A 26,937-nucleotide genomic window follows, 5' to 3' on the forward strand; every position below is an offset into this window, starting at 1 on the left:
CAGCCAGGAGAGATGGTAAGAACCAGACATGTGATTTTTGTTCCCCATTATTGATATGCAATTTTCTTAACGTTAAAAGGACATCATTTAAAAACAGTTTTCTCCTAAAATATTTGAAAATGGTTTCATCATACTAATATTTTGAACATTAATATATAATCCACGTGCATGTACTGTAGGGGTGGCAGATTATGAATGCCATTTTAGGGGCTAAAGAGGTTGTGGAAGATGTGAGGAGTAATTTAAGGGGTATCGCGTTCAAATTGGACTTTGAAAAGGCTTATGATCGAGATAGTTGGAAGTTTTTAGATAATGTTTTGGAGAGAGTCCTTGGGTATAGGTGGAGGCCTTAGATGAGAGGTTGTTTGTATGATGCTTCTTCTTCTATTATTATTAGTGGTGACTCTAAATTGTGGTTTAAGGCTTCAACAGGTGTTAGGCAAGGAGATATGTTGTCCCCATTCATGTTTGTCTTGGTAGTTGATTGTTTGAGTACAATGGTATACATCGTTTGATAGTTTGTGAGAGGTATTGGGGCTTGTAATGACTGGTCTCTCATCTTCAGTCTCATGACATTATCTCTTTCTCATTCTTCAGTAGGATCATACATAGTCTTTTTTAAATGTGCTTCCCTTTTACAGCTTTTTGAGAGCGTTTCAGGGTTATAAGTTAATTTATGAAAAAGTGGATAGCTGGTATTAATTTGGAGGGTTCCAGGGAAAATTCATGGGTAATTTAGAACCTGTGATACCTACCCCCTCTAACATTTTTTTCAGCACCCCAATATTTTGGGCTAAATAAATTTGATGAGACACCCAAAACAAAACATTGTGCCCAAGTATATATAACAAATGTGTCATGCACCACACAGAGTGAGTTACATTCTTTTCTTTTGGTTTTTCCAAACAATGAAATATATTAGACAAAGCAAGTCTGTGTCACATAAATTTACCAAATTAGGAACTTAAAGTCAATGACGTCTCAAATAGTTATATCATCTCAACCAAATTGAATTTCACTGGCATGATCATGGTGGCTAATTCGCCGATGGCTATCATCCCTTTTAAATCACCTAATAGATATTGGCAGAGATGTGATCTGAAATGTCAAATATTTCACTTGCCTAACCTATTTTTAAACCTCCTAACATAATTGTCAAAGTCAAGACAAGCTGAATATCACAAAGATAATGCTTTTTAATTTTGTCACTTTTTCTCATGAAATTCAAAGCTTAGCAATGTTACTAACTTGTAGAAACAACATCTACCACAATACTTAGTAAAATAAAGAAACAGAAGAAATAAACAACTAAATAAATAAGAGGGGGGAAATATGCTTGGACAATAATTTGATAGGCTCATATGTGTACAGATATACAAAATCCAAGCAAAATGACAAGGCCTAGAAAAAAAAAATTAAAAGAAAATGGCAAGAAAACGTTATGCTAGAATTTGAAACAAAGAATACGATCTCCAACAAAATCAACGAAAGAATAATGTAGGTAATTTCGCATAAATACTCTGCCAGGAAAATACTTCTAAGAAACATTTGCTTTAATAGAACAACTGAAATATAATAACTGCACCTTCTAACTGATTCCAGCCGTTCTTCAAACTGAGTGTCCAAGACAATATTCTTAGATTTCCTATCTGATGGTGAATTTAGGGCAGGAGCCTCTAAAAGAAAACAATCACATAAATAATGACACAACAAAAAGAAATTAAGAACTATAAACAGCAATTCCTAATAAATCAAATGAAAAAGTGATCATGGTAATTCGTTCACAAAAATATCATATACATGGAAACTTCAGATAATTTGTGAAGCAAACGTATAAAAGGGGACACATATGAGAAGCCCATACGATCAACTCAGAAAGCAGCATTACATTAATCCCCAGTGCACTTGGAAATTTGGAACAAATTGTTGGATTAATAAACTTCCAATAATCCTACAATCCTAGATTCTAGGTAGGGGGAGTAACCAGCAAATCTGGGACCCCCCCCGCCCCCACCCAAAAAACCCCTCCAAAATAAAAATGCAGATAAAGATACACAAGCACTAAAGGCTAATAGATACAATATTGAACAAAGCCAGCACAAAAATCTTTTCATCAACCCATCAAGGTAATATGGTGTACTCAATTGCCAGAAAATATTTTTTATACCGCAAAAGTCAAAGACAGTTTTTTAACAAAACAAATAGACAAATAAGAAATTCAATGTTAAAATACAAATATTGAGGTAAGCAGAATCATGATGATTTAAAAATTGGTCTATTTTTTATCAATGATTTCCATTCCTTGATGTTTTGAACCAATCAATATGAATTGAAACCCTTTTATCCACAATCTCCACCACCAGCCAAAAGAAACCTTATGCCCCAAAAAGCCAAACACGAGAGGATCCTCATCCACAAGCAAACTGTCAACTGAATCACCTGCACATTAAGCTGTCAATTTTTGCAAAATAAATTCTTCATTTCATTAAGCCATCAGAAGTCAGAACTCTTCCCCAATCTACTTTGCCATGCAAATAAAGCAAGTTTAGAAGGCCCCTCATCTTCCAGAGTAGTCCTGCCAAAAGTTACTTCATTCCCAACAGCTTCTTAAAAAATTATTTTAGTGAATCAACTGCCATTATAAAACAACAAATAAACTTTTATACCTCCCAAAGATAAATCAAACCTCCATTAAGAGAGTTAAGATTCTTTCACGGAAAAAAAACCCACCATTTCCCAGTCCAACAGGTCTGATTTATTTGGTTGGATATCTGATCCATCTTAAGACTTTGTTCAGGGGTTTGTAATTGATTACTAATTTGGAAGCTCCTTTTTCTAATTCTAAAGCTTTTTGCACATTAAATGCGCAGCAACCCCAGGGGGACTCAGATTTTCTAATTAGTTTTTTGTCAAGAAGATCTTGGATCTCATTTTTACAATAGTCTAAAATTTCTTTAGACATTTGTATTGGTCTGGCTTTAGTCAGGATATATTTCTCAGAGAAGTTCTTTTCATAAGGTAGCTCTATTACATGTTTCTTTCTTTCCCAAAATGCAGTAGGGAGGTCAGAGCATATTTCTTTACTCATCTGAGTTTTGGTGACTTCAACTTTATTTTGAAAAGTTTTGTTAATAAGTCACTGTTTAATTTTTTCATAAGCAAGATCATCTTTTAAGAAATTAATTTGAATTTCTTTGTCTAGAAATAGTTGGTCTAGTATAAATATTGTCAACAGATGAGACAGAGTCAGCATCTGATCTTTCTCTTTGAAATCTAATCCCTATATCACCGTAATCGCATTTAATACATCCTCCAAATGATCTATTTGGTGGTTGAACTTGTGGGGGAAGGGCTCTTTGTTTGACCATTGGTCAGATAAACTTATTTCATCCCATCTAAGGGTTTTTGGAATCATTACATTAAAATGGGGGGAAGCTTCATAACATATTGTTTGTCCAAGGGGTATATTTGGTGGATTAAAGTGGGGAATAATTCCCAAACTCAAGAGTCTAAAATGAATTTTGTAAACTAATTTATACAGGAATGTAAAGAATTATGGAAATCAAAATATGAATTGATTACATGCAAACACTCTTTTTTTTTTATGATAAAAAAAAGAAGGTATATTAGATAGAGAAGGAGAAGATATAACAAAATAGGACAAGAACTCCACCCAAAAAACAAAATAGAAAAAAATTAAAATGAAATGAAGAAATCAAATGTTCAACTTAAAAATTAACAATTAACCAAGGAATCCCCTCTCCTTTTCCTTCATAATACACCAAACACTTCAAGTTAGCTAACTCCCTTTAACCCTTTTTAGATCTATTTTTACACCCATCAAAAGACACTTCATTTCCTCCAAGATCTCAAAACTTTAAATTCAATTTATCCATAAGATCTTGAACTTCTAAATGCTTCCTTGAAATCTCCTCCACTAGCGTTGGTAAAATTCCACCCTTGCATTGCAAATCATTAACCAAATCGTTGTATTCAAATATAGAAACCCCCTCCAATCCTTCCAAGGGGATGGATGTACATATGACAAGTCCCCTAACACATCACTATAATCAAAAACATTTCCATCTTCTTCCCTAATTTCATCCAACAATGAACCCCACCACAATCAAACCCACTAAGACAATCACTTCATTATCTAATAAATCACCACATTTCGTTACTTCCTTTCCTTTGTAACCCCATCACAAGAATTGCCCATCTTCTTAGCATATCTGCCTTCCACAATACTTAAATCTCCTGTTAAATTCCTCTTTAAAATCTTTGGAACTACCTCACCAGAGTGCTTTCTTTTTTCTTCGGACAATTTTTTCATTTTCGCACTCATTAGAGCAATCTTCCAATGAGTATAAACCTTGGGACCCTTAGATTCCTCTTACTTAAGGTCTGAAGCATCAAATATCCTTCCCAAAACACCATCTTTGTAAACTTTGGCTGCAGCATCCTCTTGACTCTTGCCACTCTGCAAAACACGAATCTTCAACCATTTTGACACTTTTAATTATTTCCTCTTTGTCATCGCGAGACTTTTTCAAAACCAAGCTACCGGAATCCTATAATTGCTCCATGATAAGATCAGTTCCACATGAATCATGGGGAGCTAGAGAGATTTTCAGAGTCATTTACAAATGGGTGAAGATCCTTCTTCCCTATATTCTTCACTTGTGCATTGGGGCTTGAGCGTTGGGCCTGCCCATTATCCAAGTTTTCGCAATGGTATTACAAACTATTGGCTATTAATTAGGTTGACAAAGGTGAGAAAGTTCCTGGAATTAGGGGTGGGCTGGAATTGAAGGAGGGTTTCTGTGTTCATTTCCAGCGGTGCAGAAGGTGAGGAATGGTGAAGTTTCATGAGTGTCTTCTGTGACCTGGCGAAGGATTTAAGAAAAGATTTGGATGAAATAGTTGCAGATGGCCAACCACATTTCAGATCATGAAGGCAGGTCAAGCTGGAAGATAATATAGCTAGAGGTGAGGGTCGCAATCATCAAGTTCTCTCTGGAGATCGAGTTACGACGGCTGATAAGGAAGATGGGTTTTGCAAGTGTGGCTGCTGAGCTCAGATGAACAAGGATAAGCTTCCAAATGCCGTTAATCAGCTGGAAAATACCATAGCTAACCAGTTGCCAACCAGTCAGTGACCTCCAAAGGCTGCAGAAACCAAAGCCGTTCGATTGGAGAATAATGTGCATACCGTCCAGGTTTCTAGGGTTTCGAACAAGCTTGGAAGCTAGCAAAGCCGGCTAGGGTTGTTTTTGGGGAAGATGAGACAAAGAATATTGGGCCAAGAAGTTTTGATTTCATCTTGGACCTAGGCCAGGTGATTGAAAAAGGAGCAGCTACTTTTTCAACTAATTTGGGCCAACTTATTGAGCAGGTCCATAATCCTAGCAAAAACAAATTGAGCCATCCTTTGGAAACGAAAGAGGTTTCTTCTGAGTTGAATCATTCTCAGATGGGCCAGTCCTTTAAACCGGCCCATTTTTTGAATAATGTGGATCGGACCTAAGAGGCTGGTGAAAATGCTCAAGGAACTGTTCAGTTCTCAAATAACACCCAAGAGGTCCCTTCCAATAGAGTTCCTTAAGACCAGGGATGTTTGCTTAGGAGTGATGGATTAAAAAAAAAAAACAGCACTTGCATGAAGCTGTTACCGAAGGACCCTCTCAGCTAGAGCCGCAAGTTCTGCAACCACCAGCAGTTGGAGGCCAGATTGAGGAAGATCAGAGGTGTCCGGCATTTCAAACCTAGAATTCTTCCATTAATGGATGTAGGCAGATATGGGACATAACAGGTATGCTGTCTTCCAAACAGATTCCAAGTACAAATTCTTCCTTGCAATGCTCAGTTTCTAGACAGATTCTTGATGGCCAAGAGGGTCTTACATCTTCATTAGAAAGAAGCAATAGAAAGGGTAAAGGAGAAATAGGTGATGAAGGAAAGTTTCAAGCTATTCAGGAGTTTTGGTTGATGATTGTGTTCTGGGGCAAGAGGATGCTGCAACAGAGGTTTACAAAGATGATGCTGTTTTGGGTAGGATATCTGATGCCTCAGACCTTAAGGCAAAGGGATCTACTAGTCCCAAGGTTTATACTCGTCAGAAGATTGAGCAGATGGGTGCGGATATGAAAAAATTGTCCAAAGAAAAAGAAAGCACTCTGGTGAGGTAGTACCAAAGATTTTAAAGAGGAATTTAGAAGGAGAGTTAGTTATTATGGAAGACATAAATGCTAAGAAAAAAGCAGACAGTTCATGTGATAGGTTTAGCAAAGGAAACGAGGTAATGAAATGGGGGAATTTATCAAATAATGAAAGTGATGGTCTTACTGAGTTTGATTATTTACTGTTGAATGAAATTAGGGAACACTATGGACATGTTTCTGACTCCAATGACATTTTAGGGGACTTATTGTATGTACACCCAACCCCTTTGGAAGGATTGGAGGGGATCTCTATATTTGAAAATAACGATTTCGGTAATGAACTGCAGCCCTAAGACTGTATTTTACCAACACCAGTGAAGGAGATTTCAAGTATTTTGAAATTCAAGAACTCATGGATGAATTGGAATTAAAGTTTTGTGATCTTCGGGAAATGAAGTGCATTTTGACGGGTGTAAAAACAGATCTAAAAAGGGTCAAAGGGGGTTAACTAACTTGAACAGATCGGTAAACTATGAAGGAAAAATTGTTAATTTTAGTTTTTCCTTTTTATTCTTTACTTTTTTCATTTTACTTTATTTTTTTAGGTGGGTTTCTTGTCCTCGATCATTGTAATTTCTCTATCTCTATCTAATATACCTTCTTTTATTATCAATATATATATACATACATACATATATATATATATATACACACATATATATATATATATATATATAACTTGGAAAACGCTTATTTATTGTTTTCCGGTTATTCCATATAAATGTTGGGAAATTCAAAATCAAAGTGCTAGTTTTGTAATTATCAAAAAATAAAATAGAGAATGAATGGTGTTTTTCACAAATGAGCATGCCCTTAGTATTCCTAACCTTTTTTGTCAACGGATTGAATTTTTTTGCTTCCACAATATTTCCAACATCTATACAATCCCAGCCAAACCCCCTTGCAGCCTTGCTTCCACCCTTGCAAAGGCTCCCACTGATTTCCCATCTCCCCCCCCTCCCCCCAAGTTATGCTGCTTGACTTTTTTTTGGGATAGGAAAAGAATATGTTAAGGTAAAAGAATATACTTAAAGGCAAAGGATAAGAAATCTTCTAGACAATAAGATGACAAAAGTAGTAATAATAAATACAAAATATAAATAAATGGAACAAGAAAAGGAGAAATTTAAGGCTTTAAGCTAACAAGGACGACCAATCATGCTAAATATCAGATAAAACCACATCGCCAAAACACCTGCACAAAAAAAAAAATATGCATGGAAATGAAGAAAACAATTTTGTCCCAAATCAAATTAGTAGATGTAGCATGATCTTGAAAAACCTATGCATTTCTCTCCAGCCAAAGTACCAATAGAACAAAAACTTCACACTGCCACAGAATCCTAGCATTTTTTTGCCTCCCATAACCTCTATATATTCAGCAAAAAAGGCGTCCAAAGAATGAGGACAAACACAGCTCTATACAAACAAACATAAAAGTTGTCCCATAAGCAACAAGGAAAGGGATGAGCATTATCCTTGCTAATGACATTACAAATAACATGTTAATAGAAACAGGCATATAAGGTCTTCTAATCTGCAAGATATTGTTGGCATTAACTTTATTAAGAATGGTCATTCATACAAAAGCCTTTGCTTTTGAAGGAATTTTAGCTATCCACAACTAATCAGAAAATGGAAAAGAATGAGAAGACCAGGGTAGATGAGAATAAAAGGATTTACTAGAAGAAGCACCAACCTATCCAAACCCCAAACCCTAAGATCCTCGCAGAATACTGATAATGTGTTAAAAAGAGAAAAAATAAATAAATAAATAAAAGAAAAAAAAAAAAAAAAAAGAGGAACACCCAACACACAAACTGAGTGGGGAAAGCTCCCCTATCTCCCTATCTTTATCAATTCTATGAAACTAAAAGTTCAAATAAACAGAAGTGCTATGAAAAAAAAATAAAAAAATAAAAAAAAAATATTTGCCTCCTACAAAACAAATTTCTATGGTCTTCCATACAAATCTCTAGCTGCAGTATTAACATCCTGCCTGTTATCTTGCAGACCAAATTTATTCTTAATAGCCATATATCAGAGGAAATTAGTGTCCAAAGGAAAACACCATAACCACTTACACACCCAAGAAATATTTTTAGACATCAAATTACCAAGACCCATGCCCCCTCCTCCTTGGACCTATTAATAGCCTCTCAACCCACAAGTTGGTCCCTCCTCTCACCCACCTTAGATCGAAGACAGTCTCTCCTAATCCAAACACCTCTTCATTCCATTTCTTCAATCTTATTTCAGCACCTTTCATCTCAGAGTACTCTATAAATCTTGCACTCCCTCCAGGACTCCAACATTTCCTCACTAAATGGTTTGGAACCTTTACTCCAGCCACTGGTTTTCAAGGTTCTGTCGTAATTATCAAACACTTCAACATCTGGGGCTCCGTCTTCTTCCAGCTTGCAGCAGTAGGTGTCTTGACTGCCGCATCTTCTCTGCCCTTCTTCTCATTTATATTCATTTAGACACACAATTAGCCTCCTCTTTGTGCCCCTCAACGACAACTCCTGCAGCCTTCTGATTTTCCTAATTGTATGCAAAATCCATCCTGATATTTCTACACAATCCCTATCCCAGAACCTTGCTAATTTTCCTCATCTTAATCAAAGCCTAACTAATATTTCCTCCTGATCCATATCACTACACCTCAATCTGGACCCAATATTTCTGCAGGACTGAACTTGACCACTATCTACCTCTTACTCATCCATACATCCTATATGAAGTAACTGTCATCAATCCATTGACACTCAAGCCAGATAGCAGAAATAGAGGCAGCTGAAAGTTTCCAAAAATACTTCAATCCATCCATGAGGTGAATGTCAAGAACCCTTTAATGTTGATTCAGTATGTTCAGTGGCAACTGTTCAAAAATCAATAAGGCAGACATCTGCTCAGTCTAAACAGATAAATACATATAAATGTGTCACTTATTTGGGACAGGCCTTGTGTTTAAACATTCCAACAGCTGGATGATGCTGTAACTAAGAGTGACATATGACAGCATGTAGACCACTGATTAATGCTGCCTGTGTGGGTTTAGGGCCCGCCTTGTTTGTGAAGATGGAAGCAGATTGTCAGGGCTCAAGCTCAACTCTAAATAAATGCCATTAAGGGCTGTTTGTTAAATTTAAGTGTTAAGCTCTTACAAATGAATCAGGTTCTGAATTTGCAAATCAATCTCTAACGAATAAGAGATGCATTGAGATTTGAGAGGAAGTAATATCTTATCCATTCAAAGGCATTTAAGAGGTGCAACTAAACATCAATTGTTGATTGAAATGGTTTAAAATTAAGAGAACCAGTTTGTTAAGAGGCAAAAGTGCAAACAAAATCCCAAAAGAAAATTTAACTAGCAAAAAATAATATAATTTTCTTGGATCAAAGAAAGACAAAACCAAGACACTTACTAGCAGGCATAGTGCGAGATTGATTTGTTGATTTCCTGCACCACATGACAACAATGATTATAAGTGCAAAACTAACAAGGAAGCACTGCAACAATTAGGACTGGATGAATAGCAAAAGAAAAATTCATTGATAGGTAAAGAATATACAAACAGGAAATAAGGCATCTCCTTGACAAAATCTAGGAATATCCAGGTAAAAACAAAGCAGCGAGACAAAAAACAAAGAAAAACAAATCAAAAACCAAAGAACACTAACAATTCAGTAAAAAATGCCAACCGCACTGAATATCCGAAAAGCACACCCCTGTAAAGTTCCCATGACCCTCGCACCAAGGAGAAGCTCAATAATGAATCTTCTCTGAAACCAGAAAAAACGGCACTTTCTTCCGTGAGAAAATACTTGCATTACATTCAAGCTGCAGACCCCAAAAAACTGAGAAAAATGCACACTTCCTTAATTCCGCCCTCTCCTACTGTCACTGAACAAACCCCACATTCCCCAAAATAATCAACTAACTTGCTCCAAAGACTCCAAACTTCCCAAGAGAAATTGAAATCATAAAAAATGCAAAGCAGAGTCTGAACTGTTAGAGCATAATACACACATCTGGAGACAACCTTCAAAGGTCTCCTAATCTGTAATAAATTGTTGGTATTGATTCTATTAAGAGCAACTAACCAAATAAAAGCTTTGATTTTAGGGGGACTTTGGCCTTTCAAATAGCTTTATAAAGAGGAAAGGAAGAATCGGTATTAATCAAAAAATCACACAAATATTTGCGAGAATAAACCCCGAGGAATCCAAAGACCAGGACTGACTATCCACTTCCAAAGAGACCCGGCAATTTTTCAACAAGCCTAACAAAGAGGATAACTCTTCCGTCTCCCTATCATTCAAGGATCTCCAAAAATGAAAATCCCAATAAGATAAACAACCACTGGGATCAACAATAAATGAGGAAATGGAACCATTCTTCCCTGAGCTCAAACAAAATTGTTAAGGATAAGAGGTGGACAAAACAACATTCCCCAACCAAAGATCTTTCCACAAAAGAATATTACACCCCTTGCCCAACTGAAATCTAGTATGGGGAATAAAAAAGGAATAAATTTGAGAGATAGCTATCCGCTGACTCTCTGAAGAAAATCTAGAACACAAGTTAGTATCCTACCCATTCACGTAAAGTACAAACTTTTAACAACTTTATGCCACAAGGATAAATCCTCTAGCAGGAACCACGAAAGCCATTTGGCCTGGACAGCCATGCTTTTAGACATAAAGTTTCCAAGACCCAAACTACCCTCCCATTTAAACCTACACACCACCTCCCACCTCACCAAAAGATCCCTAAAGCCCCCTACCCCCGACAACAAGAAATCCCTCATAACTCTCTCAATGTCATCAGCAAATCAAATTCCTGGAAGATGCAGTAGTAGAATTAACACATGAAGGGGAACATAAATAAGAGGCTGACTTAAAATATTGTACCGTGACACCTAACAATGTTGAAAAAAGAACACCCAGATCCACATTAACACCTGCAATCCCATTTTTAGAAAAATTTATCTTTAAACCAAATATCCTCTCAAAAATTTTCTTGGTGATTAAAAACATCAAAAATAATACTCAAATGACCATGCAAGAGATGGATCGTGTCATCTACAAACCATAAATGAGAAATAGACAAATCCCCACTCTAATCCATTGTTGTAGAAGAAGAGAAGAAGAATAAAGCAAAAGAATAAGAGGCGACAAATTTCCTAGAACCTTACGTACAGCTCCAAGTCTACGCTCTTATATAATAATAATAATAATAATAATAATAATAATAATAATAATAATAATAATAAGTCTTGAGGGCAAAAATACCCTCACTTAGACAACCTAGTTGCTTAAATAACATATTCTCTTCTAACACTCCCCCTCAAACTAAAGGTGTATAAATATCACTCAACCCTAGCTTGTTACAACAATTAGACAAGGCAGACTTGAATAAATGCTTCATAAAAACATTGCCCAACTGATCCACAGATTTCACAAAAGGAGTCCTAACAACTTTCTTCAACCAAGCATCCCTCACAAAATCACAGTCAACTTCAATGTGCTTTGTCCTCTCATGAAATAGTAGATTGCTAGTAATATCAATGGCAACATGATTATCACAAAACATATCCATTGGCTTCACTACCAAAAATCCCATCTTTGACATAAGAGATTCAACCACATAAGCTCACTTTGAGCGTGAGACATAGCTCAGTTATTCTATTTCATCACTAGATCTTGCTACAATAGTTTGTTTCTTGCTATGCAAGGTAACAAGATTACCTCCCACAAATGTTCAGTGTCTAGTAGGAGACCTTCGGTCATCTACAAAGCCCTATATTAGAGTGTTCCATCATCTGAGAGTTTGTATTGCATCTATATATCAAACCTTTGCCGGGAGAGCCTTTGATATACCACAAAACCCTGCAAACAGCATCCTAATGTGGTTGTTCAAGATTTTCTATAACCTAACTCATCACCCCCACTGCAATAGATACGTAAGGTTTAGTGACAATCAAGGAGGTCAACTTTCCAACCAACTGCCCAACATTTTTTTAGAGCCCAGTCCTGCATCCCTAGACAGCTTCCTGTTCAGGTCCAACTGGTGTAGCTCCCAACAAGCTAGTCTCACTTAGAAAGTCCAAGGTATATGTTCACTGAGATAGACTCAACCCTTACACCGTACAATATTAAATACCAAAAAAGTAACGCATAGTACTGAAGTCCTTGATTTGAATTTAGCTTGAAGCCACTGCTTAGCGCTTAACATCTACAATCCACTCCAATCACAGCAAGTGATGTATCATCAACATAAACTACTAGAAGTACCACACTTGTCTCCTTTTTATCAACAAAAACTAAGTGATCAGAATAGCACTAGATAAAGCCATATAGCGAGGCTACCACACTAAATTTGTCAAACTACGCTCGAGGAGACTACTTAAGACCATAAATGGCCTTATGTAATCCATATACACACCGAGGAGGTTACTCCATGTATACCTTTCCTTGCAAACTTGCATACAAAAAAACAGTCTTCATATCCAATTAGTATAAATTTAATCAAAATTAACTGCCAATAGATCAACACATGAATAGAATTTAGTCAAGCAACAAGAGAGAAGGTCTCAACATAGCCAATACCAAATGAAGGTGTAATCCTTGGCAACCAATCGAGCCTAAGCCATTCAATAAAGTTGTTAGGGAGATATTTAATGGTGTAGGCCCAAGAACGCCTAATTGCCTCCTTCCGAGGAGAAAGATCCACCCAGTCTCATGTCCATCGAGTGGTCAAGGCATCTATTTCTACATTCATTGCATGTTTCCACCTAGGGTTAGCGACCGCTTCAACATGCACAAAGGGACAAAAATAGAGGAAATATACGAGTCAAAAGAATAAATAAGGCTAGGAAGGTGAAGGATTCAAACATGATGAGCAATAGGGTCACGAAGAACAACTAAGTTCATGCTCGAGTACCTCCCAATGAGCAATGGGCGAATCCAAGTCACATTGGGATGGATCTCCAAAACCAAAATTTGAAACAGCAATGGGCAAACAACGCAGCTATATGGTGGTGTAATGCTATATGGTGGTGTAATGATGTCTGTTCTTGCTTTCCATCATTCATAAGCCCTCAATTGTTTCTCCAGGTCTGGATCTAATGGATTTAGAAGAGAAGATTTTTGGATAGTGGTAATGGAAGGAACTGGAGGATCAATAGATGAGTGGGGAATCAAATATCATTCACGGACTAAAAATAGATTTATCCAAGGAGGACACTGCACTAAAGAAATAAGGCGTCCCCACAAAAAATGTGACATCCGCACTAAAATATTTCCTTTGTGTAGGGATCATAACATCTACAACCTTTCTAACAAGTACTCGATAAAGACACATTTAACAGCATGGGGAGAGAACTTGTACGATCTACCAAAGACACTGAGGTACGATAGAGAGCAAGAATATTCTAGATGCATAATGGAGAAGGGACTTTGTCCTCCTAGAACACTAGAGGGCATCCAATTGAGCAGAAAACATGTTGTAAGAAGAGCATTAGTCCAAAAGGTTTTAGGAACACGAATATGGAGGAGAGACTATGCTATGGCTTTCACCTACTCCATTCTATTGAGGGAATGTAACATGATGCTTGATAAATAATACTTTGGCCAATAAATAAGATTAAAGCTCACTTTGAACAAATTCAAGTGCATTATCAGATCAAAAAATTTGAATACCTATGCTAAACTAAGTTTTTATTTCTTGTTAGAATTAAGTAAATACATTTAAATTTTTGGACCTATCTTTTAACAAGAAAATCCAAGTTACACATGAAAAAATCATCCACAAACGGCACAAAATATTGATGAATAGTCAAATTCTTGACTCTATATGGACTTCAATGTCTTAATGAATAAGAGAAAACAATGATTTATTATAAACTTGATTCTAGACGGAAAAGAAGTCCTAACATGCAGTCCCAACTGACACGCAATATATTCAAAATGAGAAAAAAAAACCTGAATATAAGAAAAACTTGTAGTTTTGTAGGTGATGGATAACCCAAATGAGACACAATAAGTAGAAATCAAAAAGTGGTATGATAAGAACCAAATTGTACAAGCCATCATTCTCGAGCCCTCCATCAATCCTATTCTTTTTCCAAAGATCCTAAATAAAACAGTGAGAAAGAAAGATGGTCATAGATCAATTATGAACTACTATTAATTGTCTAACCAATAATAGGTTCATTAGGCACGTATAACACCAAGGAAAGAACCATGGAAGGAAATGAGAGAATTTTGCCATGACCAGAAATTGGTATAACTGAATCATCGGCGACAATAATTGAACCAAGGACTGAATAAATTAGGACTACTATCATATGGGAGGAAGCACCAAAATCAACAACTCAAGTTGAAGAGGATTAAGAGGCAAGAAGCCTAGCTATGCCTAAATGGGCCATAGAAGCATTAGATGTAGAAGAATGATTTTGGAGTTGTTGAACCATGTGAATAAGATTGTTATACTCGTCTCAGGACACAGTAGATGATGTACTTAACTCTCAAGTGGAGTGTATAGATGCATTTAAACTTTCAACAGAGGAATTGCCCTAAACAAGAGACTAATTGGCCCAAGTTGGTTTCCTATGGAGATCCCGACAGCGATCAAAAGTATGGTTTTGCTTGCTACAATGTGTGCAAATGCGAGACTTTCCAAGACGAGCTCCTTGTCCTTATACACTACATCTACATTCCAAACCTTATCCTTGACCTCCAACACTTCCCTTACCATGTTTGAAGGTGGTGCCAAACATGGCTAAAACGAGAAGAAGCTTGCGGAGATAAGAGCCATCTCTGGTGATCCGTTGCATTTTAGCACATGCTTCATGATCAAGGATGGGTCAAAGCTCATAATTCAACCCACACAAAATCTTGGAAACCAAAAATTCTACCCTTTGCCTCTTAATGTTGATAGATGTTGGGTTCTTGCCACATACCCTTCAAATAGCTATATACTCACTAATGGACCTGCCTTCTTGGTCATATTTGAAAAACTTCTCATATAGGTCAAAAACACAAGTTTGATTTTTACCTTGAGAGAAGCCTTCACAAAAATCATCCCAAATGGCCTTGGCTATTCTATGAAACATCACGTTTGCAGCAATTCAAGGCTCCATGTTATTCCACAACACACAAGCAGTATGTCATTCTCTTCCCTCCAATCTAATATTCATAATCCTTGGAGTCTACAGACACAGGAGAATGCAACAAATACAAGATTTCCCTTTAGCATTAATATATGCATGCATTGCCTGAGAACATGACATGTAGTTGAAAGATCCAACCAATTTGATGGCTCTGATCTGTGCATTAACAGTATCAGTCAAAGATCTCTTTGTAAAGGCCATCAAAATTACCCCCTATACACTACAATCACCACACATTAGTATCAAGAATAAATGACACAACAACTATGGAACAGCACAAACCAGCACTTCAGAACTTCAAGAGGTAGCTCTTAACACAAGAATGAAGTTGCAATCTTACGAGGAATTACTTGACTATGCAGTAGAAGGCAGATCACAAGAAGCACCACAGGCACTTAATAAAGAACATTGCAACACAGCAGCTGCAGGAATTTTTGCTGCAGCAACAAGAAGCAAGTGCAGTGTCATTGAACAGCTGAAACCTCCGACAACTGATACAAGATCACAACCAAGCAAGCAATCACAAACAAGCAGAGTTAAAACAGCTTCATCCTGCCAATACCAACCAAAACAACAAAACAGCACCTGCAGTACACACGAAACAGAGCATGACTGTTTCACATCAGCAAACCACCACAAACACACAACATCCTACCAAGAATGATGCACAACCAAACCACTATGAAAAGGGTCCTAAATGACTCTCAAACCAACCAGAAAATCAGATTTGAGAACTAATTATGAGAAGATAAGGAAAACAAAAAAAAAACGAAAAGCAAAGTCCAAAGAAACAGCTCTGATAAATCAGATTTAGAGTAGATTAATGCTCTGATACCATGCTGTAAAGCTAGAGATAGAACAGAGAAGCAGAGAAGAAAATAAGAAGAAACAAAAAGAAGAAGAGGCAGCAGTTTTCCTAGAGCCTCACGTACAGCTCCAAGTCTGCCCTCTTATATATTAATAATAAGAAAATTCTTAAGGACAAAAATACCCCCCAGTCGCATAACCTAATTGCTGAAATATCACATTCTCTTCTAACATCCATTTCATTAAATTCCCATCCATCCCTCTACCAATAATCCTACTCATAACATCAACTACAACCATGAAAAGAAATGGAGACAATGGATGTGTAACACCGCTAAAGACTTTTAATCAAGCTTTAGATTTCCCATTCAAAATCACATAGGTCTTGTTTCGAACTTGGAAAATATGAGGGAAAGAAAAAAGGAAAATATAAAGGAATCCACTTTTTCACATTTGGTTATTGAGGAAAGTAAGAAGGAAAATAAAACACATAGCAAACCAATGAATAAAATTTTTATTTTTTACGCATGATTAACATTTGAATTTTCTTAATTTTTAATCATGTTAGAACAAAATTTCTTTTGTAATAGTATTTTATGTAGAGGGAAAATACAATGGAAAATGCAGTTTCTTCTTGTTTCCCTTTCCTCAAACAAAATCCTTGATCCAAATGGGGCTATAGAAAATAGCAAAAGACAATCCTGTTAGGATTCCCAAATCAATTGGGATTTCTAATTAATGTGTTAAGATTCCCAAATCAATTGGAATTTCTAATTAACGTTATCATTCCCAAATCAATTGGGATTTCTAATTAATGTGTTATGATTCCCAAATCAATCAATTGGGATTTTTAGTTAATGTGTTAAGATTCCTAAATCAATTGGTATTGAATCCATTAAGGACTTGGATTTCCAAAATATGCTCATGGCAAATCTACTATTTTTGTTGTTGTGGGTCTCACAAAATATGCTCACTTTTGTGCAATAACTCACCCTTATGTTGCTGCAAGTGTTACTCATACTTTTGTTGAGAACATCATCAAGTTGCATGGAATTCCTCAGTTTATTATCAGTGATCGTGACAAAGTCTTTACCAGCAACTTTTGGAAGAAGTTTTTCCATTTTCAAGGAACACAATTGAATGAGCACTACATATCATCCACAATCAGATGGGCAAACTGAAGTTGTTAATAGGTGCTTAGAGACTTATCTTCGTTGCTTTGCTAGCGACAAGCTGAAGGATTGGATGCGATCGCTTCCATGGGTTGAATGGTGGTACAATACCATGGTCTTAAATTTCCATGAAATTGTCGAAATTTCCGATTTCCGTCACCCTCGAAATCGAAATGACAGTCAATTTCTGTTTTACATAATTTCCGTCAAAATTTTAACGAATCATCCGAAATTTATTGAAATCACAAAATTATTGCGAAGCTTGTCGGAATTTTAACTATAAAATGAAATTTCCTCGGAATTCAAATGAGAGGTTTAGGAGCAAAGTGAAATTCCTCTCTTAATTTGTTTTATTTTTTTTATTGAAACAAAATTATTATTATGAGGGCTTTTGAACTTATATGAAAAAATGTACTTACAACAACATTTTATCTAACCATTCATGTCTAAATTATAATTATTTGTATAATAAATAATATTTAAATGATTTATGAATTCATTTGTATTAACTGAGAATATGTTTAATGCACATTATTTTATAAATATGTTTGATACACATATTATATTACAACTTTTCCACCTCATATACAACATAGATGTATTTAACTTGTAATATATTAGTCCTAAGAGTTATATTATTATGTCTATTAACTATTTCTAATGTTTCATAAAAGAATTCCATGCTTTAATACTAATTTCCATTATTTTTTCAAATCGAAATCGAAATTTCTGTACTTTTAGAGCTTCGAAATTTGACGTTGAAATCGAAATTTAAGACCTTGTACAATACCACTTATCATTCCTTCATCAAGATGACTTTATTCAAGGTTTTTTATGGTTGAGCTCCTCTTGTTCTTGCTTGGTATTCAGTTGGATCATCTAGAATTAATTAAGTTGACAAGGAGCAACATGATCAAGACAAAGTGCTTCAGCTCCTTTAGGAATAGCTTGATGCAGCTCAAGCTCGTATGAAACAACAAGCTGATAAGCACCATAGCGAAAGTGAATTCTCAGTGGTAGATTGGGTACTTCTCAAGCTATAGCCTTATAGACAGATATCTCTGACTGTTCATTCTTCAATGATGTTGTCTCCTCGGTTCTATGGGCCTTGTAAGATCTTAGAACATATAAGTCCTACTGCTTATCATCTTGACCTGCCAATAGGTTCTAAGGTACAGCAAGTTGTTCATGTCTCTTGCCTCAAAAAGAAGTTAGGGGAGCAAGTTACTGTGCAGCACCACTTGCCTGATACTGCACCTACCGGTGAGATTCAAGTGCAGCCACAAGCAATTCTGGATCGCCAAGTGGTAAAATGTAGAAATCAAGACATCATAGAAGTTTTAGTTCACTGGTCTCACTTACCAATTGAAGATGCAACTTCAGAAACCTATCAATCCTTGAAGGAGAGATTCCAAAGTTTATTGCTGCTCAACCTTTAGGACAAGGCTAATTTGAAGGAGGCAGGAATGTCAGGATTCCAAGTCAATTGGGATTTCTAATTAATGTGTTAAGATTCCCAAATCAATTAGGATTTCTAATTAATGTTATGACTCCCAAATCAATTGGGATTTCTAATTAATGTTATGACTCCCAAATCAATTGGGATTCCTAATTAATTTGTAATGGTTCTCAAATCAATTGGGATTCTTTTTAATGTATGATTCCCAAATCAATTGGGTTTTTATTTAATGTATTAGGATTCCTAAATCAATTGGGATTGAGTCCATTAAGGACTAGGATTGGGATATTTTACATTTCTAATAGGAGTAGGGTTCCCTACCGTATATCTATGTCACTACAAGGCTTTTTCATTCATGCAATAACATTGGAGGCAGATCCTCTCAAAGTGATCAACCGTGTTTTCTCTTTCTATTTTCCATCCTGCCTCCCTCCAAATTCAATTCCTCCCAAAGAAAAAATTCTAAAAGCAATGGCTTCCCTGAGAAACTAAGGAATTAGATATCTCAGAACAGAAAGCTCTTCTTTCTTCTTCCTCTCTCCTCTGGGTGCTCTCGCTTCCACCCCTGGTTAGAATCATTACTGCTGTTCTGTATTAGAGTTTCTGTTCATTACCCTTCCCTTTATTTTTCCCAAACTCTTTCTTTGTTATTCTCTGTATTTCTCTCAAATTCTTTCTTTGCTGTAATTCTTTGTTGCTGTTCTACATCACTGTGTTTGCAAAGTATTTTATTTTTTTGTAGGGGTTGGATACTTTTTCCGTTCTGTCTTTAACTCTTGTTTCTGTATAGCAGGTTCCTCTTCTTCTCCCTTCTTCTTTCTCTTCTTTTCTCTCTGTCTCTCCCTCAATTCTCTCTATGTTTCTGTCTGTCACTGTCCTACATTGGATCATAGTAGATTTTTAAAAAGGGAGATTTTAAATTTCAAAGAACGCCTAAAGAAATATTCTTGAAGGGAATGTATTTTCTCTTTCTTAAAAGAACACATCCTCGAGTGCTGCAGCTTCTACAACTGCAAAATTTTCAGCAACAATACCTGTTTCTTCATTCTCTTGATGTTTCATCAATGTTCTTGTATGAGTTTTCATTCGGGTTTGTCTGTCGCTCACTGTACTAGTGAAGAAATTTGACATCTTGGACTCCGCCCGCCATTCTCTTCCCTATCTCTTTATCGTTCTAGTGTTCTTCAAGGTGGTTTCTTTTTACAAGTTTCTTTGTCAATTTGCAGAGCTTCTTTCTCTCTTCTCTTCTTTTCTTCGTCATCCAACTTATCTAATAAAAATCCTTGAGTTAGATACACACTCTCACTTCCTAAGTTTTAGTTTTTTGGGAGCGAAGAAACCAAATCCTCAATTTTTTTCCTTCTTTTTTTTTTTTTTTTTTCACTTACATATTTTGGTCTCTTTAGAAATGCCAAATTTAGAATTCTTCCAAAGTATTGAGTCAATAGAATTTCAACTGATAATACGCTAGTTTGCACATTTTAGCTCAAGATTGTGTCAAAAAAGAACACCCAACTTTGATCATGGTTCTGTGGGAGGGGGTGTGAGTCCAATGAGAGGTTATGTTGGCACCATATACAACTCAACTCCATCGCCAATCTTGAATTTGAATCTTGAATTTAGATTCAAGAATTCTAGCAATCCCTCGTTGCTTCAATATTTTTCAATTGATTTTCTTACAAACATCAAATTTTTTGTGCCAAAGGGTTTACTATAGAATTTTCAGTCATTTGCCATTACCTTCTAGTTTCAGCCACTGGTGAGATCTTCTCCTCTTTTGTTATTTTTTCTCTTATAACTATTATTATTATTATTTTTCCAATAGTTGGTTAGTAGTAGAGATTTTATGTTTATAATTTGCAGGCTTAATATATGCATTTTTTTCGTTTTTTTGTCTTTTCCATTCGGATTCACACCCAAAATTGTATGTTTTAGATCTTTTAAATGCATTGTATTGTTTGTGTGGTTTCTACTAGTTGTAGAGTGTGATTTAGAAAATTGTCTATGTGCAATAAGTTTGCAAAAACAAGAAAAAAAACAAAAAAAAAAAAAGAACTCAAACGTGTACTTCACTTATGTAATACAAATTATCTTTGTACACACAGTCGGTCCCAAGCTCAAATAAAGGAGCAGGGTTGTGTTAAATAACTGACAGCCAACGTAAAACTTCGTCAAATCTTATTATCATAAATTCTTACCAAATTCACCTAGGTTAAGGGAATAGGCCAGATCAATATAGAAGGGGGAGGGCTAATAAGTTAACATAAAAAACTAAGATTGGATTAGCAACTTGAAATATAGGGCCTCTTATAGGCAAAAGTATGGAAATAGTAGAAATAATGTTCAAAAGGAAAATAACTTAATCTGCCTTCAAGAGACGAAATGGGTAGGAGAGAGCTAAAGAAATTGGAAAATTAGGATTTAACTTTGGTACACTAGTAAAGGAAAACATAAAAACGGAGTGTGAATTACTATAGACAAAGACCTAAAGGATAATTTAGTAGATATTAGAAGAATAGGGGATAAGATCATTAAAATCAGGATAGCTTTAGGCCTAGGGATAGTGAATGTCATTAGTGTGTATGCTCCCCAAATAGGCTTAGCAAAAAATCTTATGTTGACTTTTTGAGTCCGATCCCTAGTTTTGATAATGACAAACCGCATGTTACTAATGTGTGTGTCTAAGTACTTGAACAGGTTAATTATTCAGAACACACACATGAAACTGATGTGGTTACCAGAAAGACCTTAAAGAGCACATACTCCTGGCATAATCCATGGGAATCTGAAGAGCAAAAAAAAGAAGAAGTTTTTCATTGTATTGCTTTTAGTTTTTAAATTTGGTCTGTAATATAATTGCATGACTTGCATGATAGATTACATAAGCTCAAAAAGACCATAGAATGACTATAGGAATCCCTCAAGCATTTAGGTTAATAACTCACATTTATAGGGATTTAACTTAGGTCTTTATTTGGGCCAAAAAAAGTTTGTGGACAAATTCAGTCGACCGAACCTAGGCAATGTAAAATGCCTCAGTCGACTGAACTGGGTGGAAGTCAACAATTTGACTTCACTTGGTCGACCGTATCCTTTTTGAACACATCTTCCACAGTTGACCAAACTCACACGTGTCTGACCCCCAACAACTTAGTCGACCGAACTTCCAGTTCATTTGTGATTGAGTCGACCGAACCATAAGAATAGCAGACTGAATTTCAGATATAGTCGACCGAATCTCAAAGGGTTCGTAAATTGCCCTGAGTCAGTCAACCGAACCTTCAGTTCAAAATCTTCAGGGTCGACTGAACTTGGCAATTGGGTTGACCGAACTTAAAATATAGTCGACTGAATCTCTCGAGTTGAACATTTTTAACTGCAGTAAAACAAGGTTAATTTTATTTAACCTTCATTAATCTTTTCTAAAAAGACTCCTATGTTCCTCAACGGTTATAATTTTGTGTATGTCTATATATACTAGTTCATTTGGAAATATTAATGAGGGATTAACAAATATCATTAGCCAAAAATTCTCTGAATTTCCAATTCCTTATTTTCTCATATACAAGCCAAATATCCTATTCTTACTAATCCTTCTTGCTAAAATCCTTTGGTAAGAATATTTTGGAGATTGTTCATATTAGCTTACACTCTCAAATTGTTTGATTGATAATTGATTTTATCAAGAGTAAGCTTGAGTGTTCCCTTGTGATTTAATTTATAAGTCTACATTGGGAATAACTCTCAAAGGCTTGTGAGTCTTGCATTTGTGTTGCAAGATTCTTGAGCTTGTTTTTGTGTGCTTTTATAAAATACTTTTTAAACAAGCTTGATTTCAAATATCTCCTATACTTTATAATTGATATTTGTCCTATAGATATTTGAGTGTGCTTTTGAGATCATTGGGGTTATTGTTTGTGATTGATATACATATTTTAACTCAAAGATATATTCACACCACTCTCACATATAAATTGTTATTGTTGCACATAACTGAGAGTTGGCATTTAGACTTCACTGAGCTTATACATTCATATCATATGGAAGTGCAATTTGTAATTGTATTGAGCATACTGTGGTACATCATCTGCTTAGTTTAGAAGCACCTCTGATTGTAAACGAATTTGATATTATTGGTTGAATTCCCAATGGGTTGTCGGAAGAGGAAGACTAGCCCTGTGAATAGTTCCGGATTGGCTTTGACACAGTTAGGAAAGTTAAGTGCACCATCCTGGTAAGGTATTGTAAACGGTACTGCTCCACCCGTTAAGTGAGCAATAGTGGTAATCCTCAGACTTGCAAGCTGAGGCAAGGACGTAGGGAGTATTAGTCAAACCCCGATAACATTTCTTGTGCCCGCTTTTAACTTCCGCATTTTAAATTTCACCACTTGAATGTTTGCGTTTAATTGTTTAAATATTTGATTGAGTTCATGATTATATAGAAAGACCCTAAGTTTGAGCAATACTGTTTGAGGAATCTGAATTGACCTAGGAGAAAATTTTAAAATTCCAATTCACCCCCCCCCTCTTGGGAATACACCAATTCCAACATCTTAAAAGACAATTTTGGGAAGATATGAATAGTATTAATTGTTTAAATATTTGATTGAGTTCATGATTATATAGAAAGACCCTAGGTTTGAGCAATACTGTTTGAGGAATCTGAATTGACCTAGGAGAAAATTTTAAAATTCCAATTCACCCCCCCCCCTCTTGGGAATACACCAATTCCAACATCTTAAAAGGCAATTTTGGGAAGATATGAATAGTATTTTACAAGGCATACCAATATCTAAAAAGGCATTCATAGGAGTTGATTTGAATGAATATATTGGAAAGGTCTAAAAGGATAATATAGGTTATAAGAGGATACACAAAAGCCATGGTTATGGAAATAAAAAATGAGGCTAGTGATACAGTCTTAGATTTTTTCATGCCTTACGATTTGGTTATATTGAATACTTGCTTTACAAAAAGAGAAAAACATTTAATAACTTTCAAGAGTGGGTATAATAAAGCCAAATAGATCTCTTCTTAGCTAGGAAAGGGGATCGTCTATCTTGTAAGGATTGTAAAGTTATCCATGGTGAAAGCTTGGCTACACAACATAAAGTCTTTGTGTTAGATATATATATATATATATATATATATATATATATATATATTAAAAAATGGAAGAGGAAGAGTAACATAAATCAACACAAGAGGCCTGGATGGTACAGCTTGAAGGGAGATAATATAGTAAAATTCAAAGATAAAATGATCAAAGAGTGTGATTGGACAATAAAGGGTAAGGTATATGCAAATACTGTTTGAAATAAAATGGCTAATTTTATCGTAAGGATAGCAAAAGAGGTTTTAGGTGAGTCCAAAGAAAAATACTCAAGTAGGTAAGAAAGTTGGTAGTGGGATCAAGAAGTCCAAAAAGTCGTTAAGACAAACAAAGTGGTATAAATTATGGCAAAATTGTAGACATACATAAAATCTTGAAAAATATAAAGAGATGATAAAAAATGCAAAAAGACTATTAGTGAAGTTATACATAGAGCTTATGACACATTATATACTAGACTAGATACAAAAAAAGAAAAAGAAAAAAAAAAGAAATTTATAAACTTGCTAGAACTAGAGAAAAATATGCAATGATTTAGGTGATGTAAAATGTACAAAGGACGAGAATGATAATATATTAGTTAGAGAAGAAGACATAAAAAAGAGATGGCAAAAATATTTTGATAAGTTGTTTAATGAAAAACAAAATGAAAGATTGAACTTGGAAGTGACAAATGAGGAGAAGACTAAAAATAGGAGATTTATTCACAAAGTTAAAGACTCGAAGTTATGATGGCATTAAAAAAGATGAAAAGTGGGACATATATAGAATGAGATAAAATACCAATTGAAATGTGGAAATGTTTAGGGAATAAAGGAAATATTTGGTTAACTAACCTATTCAACACTATTATAAAAACCAAGAAAATGCCAGAAGAATAGACGAAAAGTACATTAGTACCTTTATATAAAAACAAAGGCAATATTCAAAACTATAATAACTATCATGGAATTAAGATTATGAGTCATATGATGAAATTATGGGAAAGGGTAATTGAACATAGAATAAGACTAGAAACAAGGATTTCAGAAAATCAATTTGGTTTTATGCCTAGGATATTAATAGCAAAAGGTATTTATCTTTCAAGAAGTTTAATGGAAAAGTTTAGGGAAAAGAAAAGGGAGTTGCATATGGTTTTTATTGACCTAAAGAAAGCATATGATAGAGTACTTAAGAAGTTCTTTAGTAGGTATTAGAAAAGAAGGGGGTATGCAGTAGATATACTGAGGTAATTATGAATATGTATGATAAAGTAGTGACTAGCATTAGGACTATAGGAGGGGAATCTAGAGAATTTTCAATCACAATAGGTATGCATCAAGGTTCTATTTTGAGTCCTTATCTTTTTACTCTAGTGATTGATGAACTTACTAGGAATATCCAAAATGAGATCCCTCAGTGTATATTGTTTGCAAATGATATCGTATTAATTGATGATAGTAGGAGCAGAGTGGAATCTAAGCTAGAACTTCGGAGAGCAACATGAAAGTTTAAATGGTTTAGGATAAGTAGGAATAATACAAAATATATGAAATGTAATTTCAATAATGTAAGGAGTGGCAGTCAAGAGAAGATTAAACTTGATAATCAAGAAATTATTAACACTAATGGATTTTGATATCTTGGTTCTATTATGCAAGCGAAAGGGGAAATTTAAGAAGATGTAGTACATAGAATTAAAACAAGTTAGTCAAAATGGAGGAGTGCGTCAAGTGTGTTGTGTGATCAAAGAATACCCCTAAAATTAAAAGGAAAGTTTTATAAGACGGCTATAAGGCCTGTTATGCTTTATGGTTTAGGATGTTGGCCAACAAACAACATGCACAAAAAGTTAAAATTACTGAAATGCAAATGTTAAGGTAGATGAGTGGTATAACATTAATATATAAAGCAAAAAACAAGCATATACACAATAATTTAGGCATAGCACTGCTGCATTGGTTGAAGATAAGATAAGGGAGGGGCGGCTTAGACGGTTTGGGCATTTGAAACACAAGCCTAGTAGCGCACCAGTGAGGAGGAATGAGTTATTTATTGTTTCTAGCGTGAAAAATGGTAGAGGTGGCCTAAAATAACTTGGAATGAGATAGTGAGTAAGGATTTAATAGCCCTTAATCTAATAGAGGAAAATGCTCTCGATTGGGTGAATTGGCAGAAAAGGGTTCATGTAGCCAACCCCACCTAATGGGACTTAAGGCTTGTTATTATTGTTGTTGTTTGATTTTCCATCCTAAAATATCCCAATTTCTCTATAAAATCCTAGGGTCTAATCAAATCCCTCATCCATTACCAAAACCCTATCAAAAACCCTTTTCAAAACCTTACAAAGAAAACTCCAACAAACTCAATCATGCACCTTCTCAAAACCTAATGTCAACAAGATGACTTTCATCCTCCTCCTCCTAGCATCCTCCATAAATCAACAAAGGCAGCATTTGAAACATGATCCCCTCTAAAAGCACTTAGTGTGAGACAAATATCAATCTCAACCAAATTCCTCATCAATATGAATGAAGGGAAGCCCTCATTTATTCAAGAAGCTGAAGAGAAGTATATTCAATTCACCTGTCTTGTATTGGTACACAAAAGAATAATAACTAAGGCATCAATTGAGGAGATTGTTTAGTGCGCTAATAAAGCTTGATATCGATTGTTCGGTCCATTCCTAACAATTTAAACTTCTATGTCAAGTGGTAACTCAACATGGTATTATAGCCATAAGCTAGGAGCGGTAGGTTCAATTCTTGAAGTCCACACTTATATTTAATTTGTTAAATATTCCAGGTTAGATTTTATTTTCTTAAAGGGTGTTACTCAGTATTTGTATTCCTCTCCACATGCGGCACATGCCACCTGACCACATATAAGGGGGGCAATTGAAATGTTGCTTGCTTCAAGTCCTTATCTTTTTACACTAGCCAAAAGAGCATGTGAAGGTTTAATGGCGATGGTAGTACATGAGAATTAGTGAAAATTTACACTGA

General features: G+C 35.4%; 1 protein-coding gene across 6 annotated transcripts in view; it reads right to left on the bottom strand.

Annotated features, from left to right (window-relative positions):
- Nucleotides 1–26,937, bottom strand: part of LOC131158334 (uncharacterized) — a 118,327-nt gene that overhangs the window by 90,556 nt on the left and 834 nt on the right. For 4 of the 6 annotated variants that reach the window (XM_058113124.1, XM_058113125.1, XM_058113123.1 and 1 more), the window contains exons 3-4: nt 9,650–9,684; nt 1,586–1,676 (exon numbers count right to left, since the gene is read on the bottom strand). In XM_058113124.1, the coding sequence (XP_057969107.1) occupies nt 1,586–1,676; nt 9,650–9,684 (126 nt within the window). Of the gene's footprint in view, nt 1–1,585; nt 1,677–9,649; nt 9,685–15,740; nt 15,838–26,937 lie in introns of all 6 variants that reach the window. The other 2 variants (XM_058113128.1, XM_058113127.1) reach the window with 2 other exon arrangements.

This window comes from Malania oleifera, chromosome 6 (assembly GCF_029873635.1).
Source record: "Malania oleifera isolate guangnan ecotype guangnan chromosome 6, ASM2987363v1, whole genome shotgun sequence".
In the NCBI taxonomy this organism is placed as follows: Eukaryota; Viridiplantae; Streptophyta; class Magnoliopsida; order Santalales; family Ximeniaceae; genus Malania; species Malania oleifera.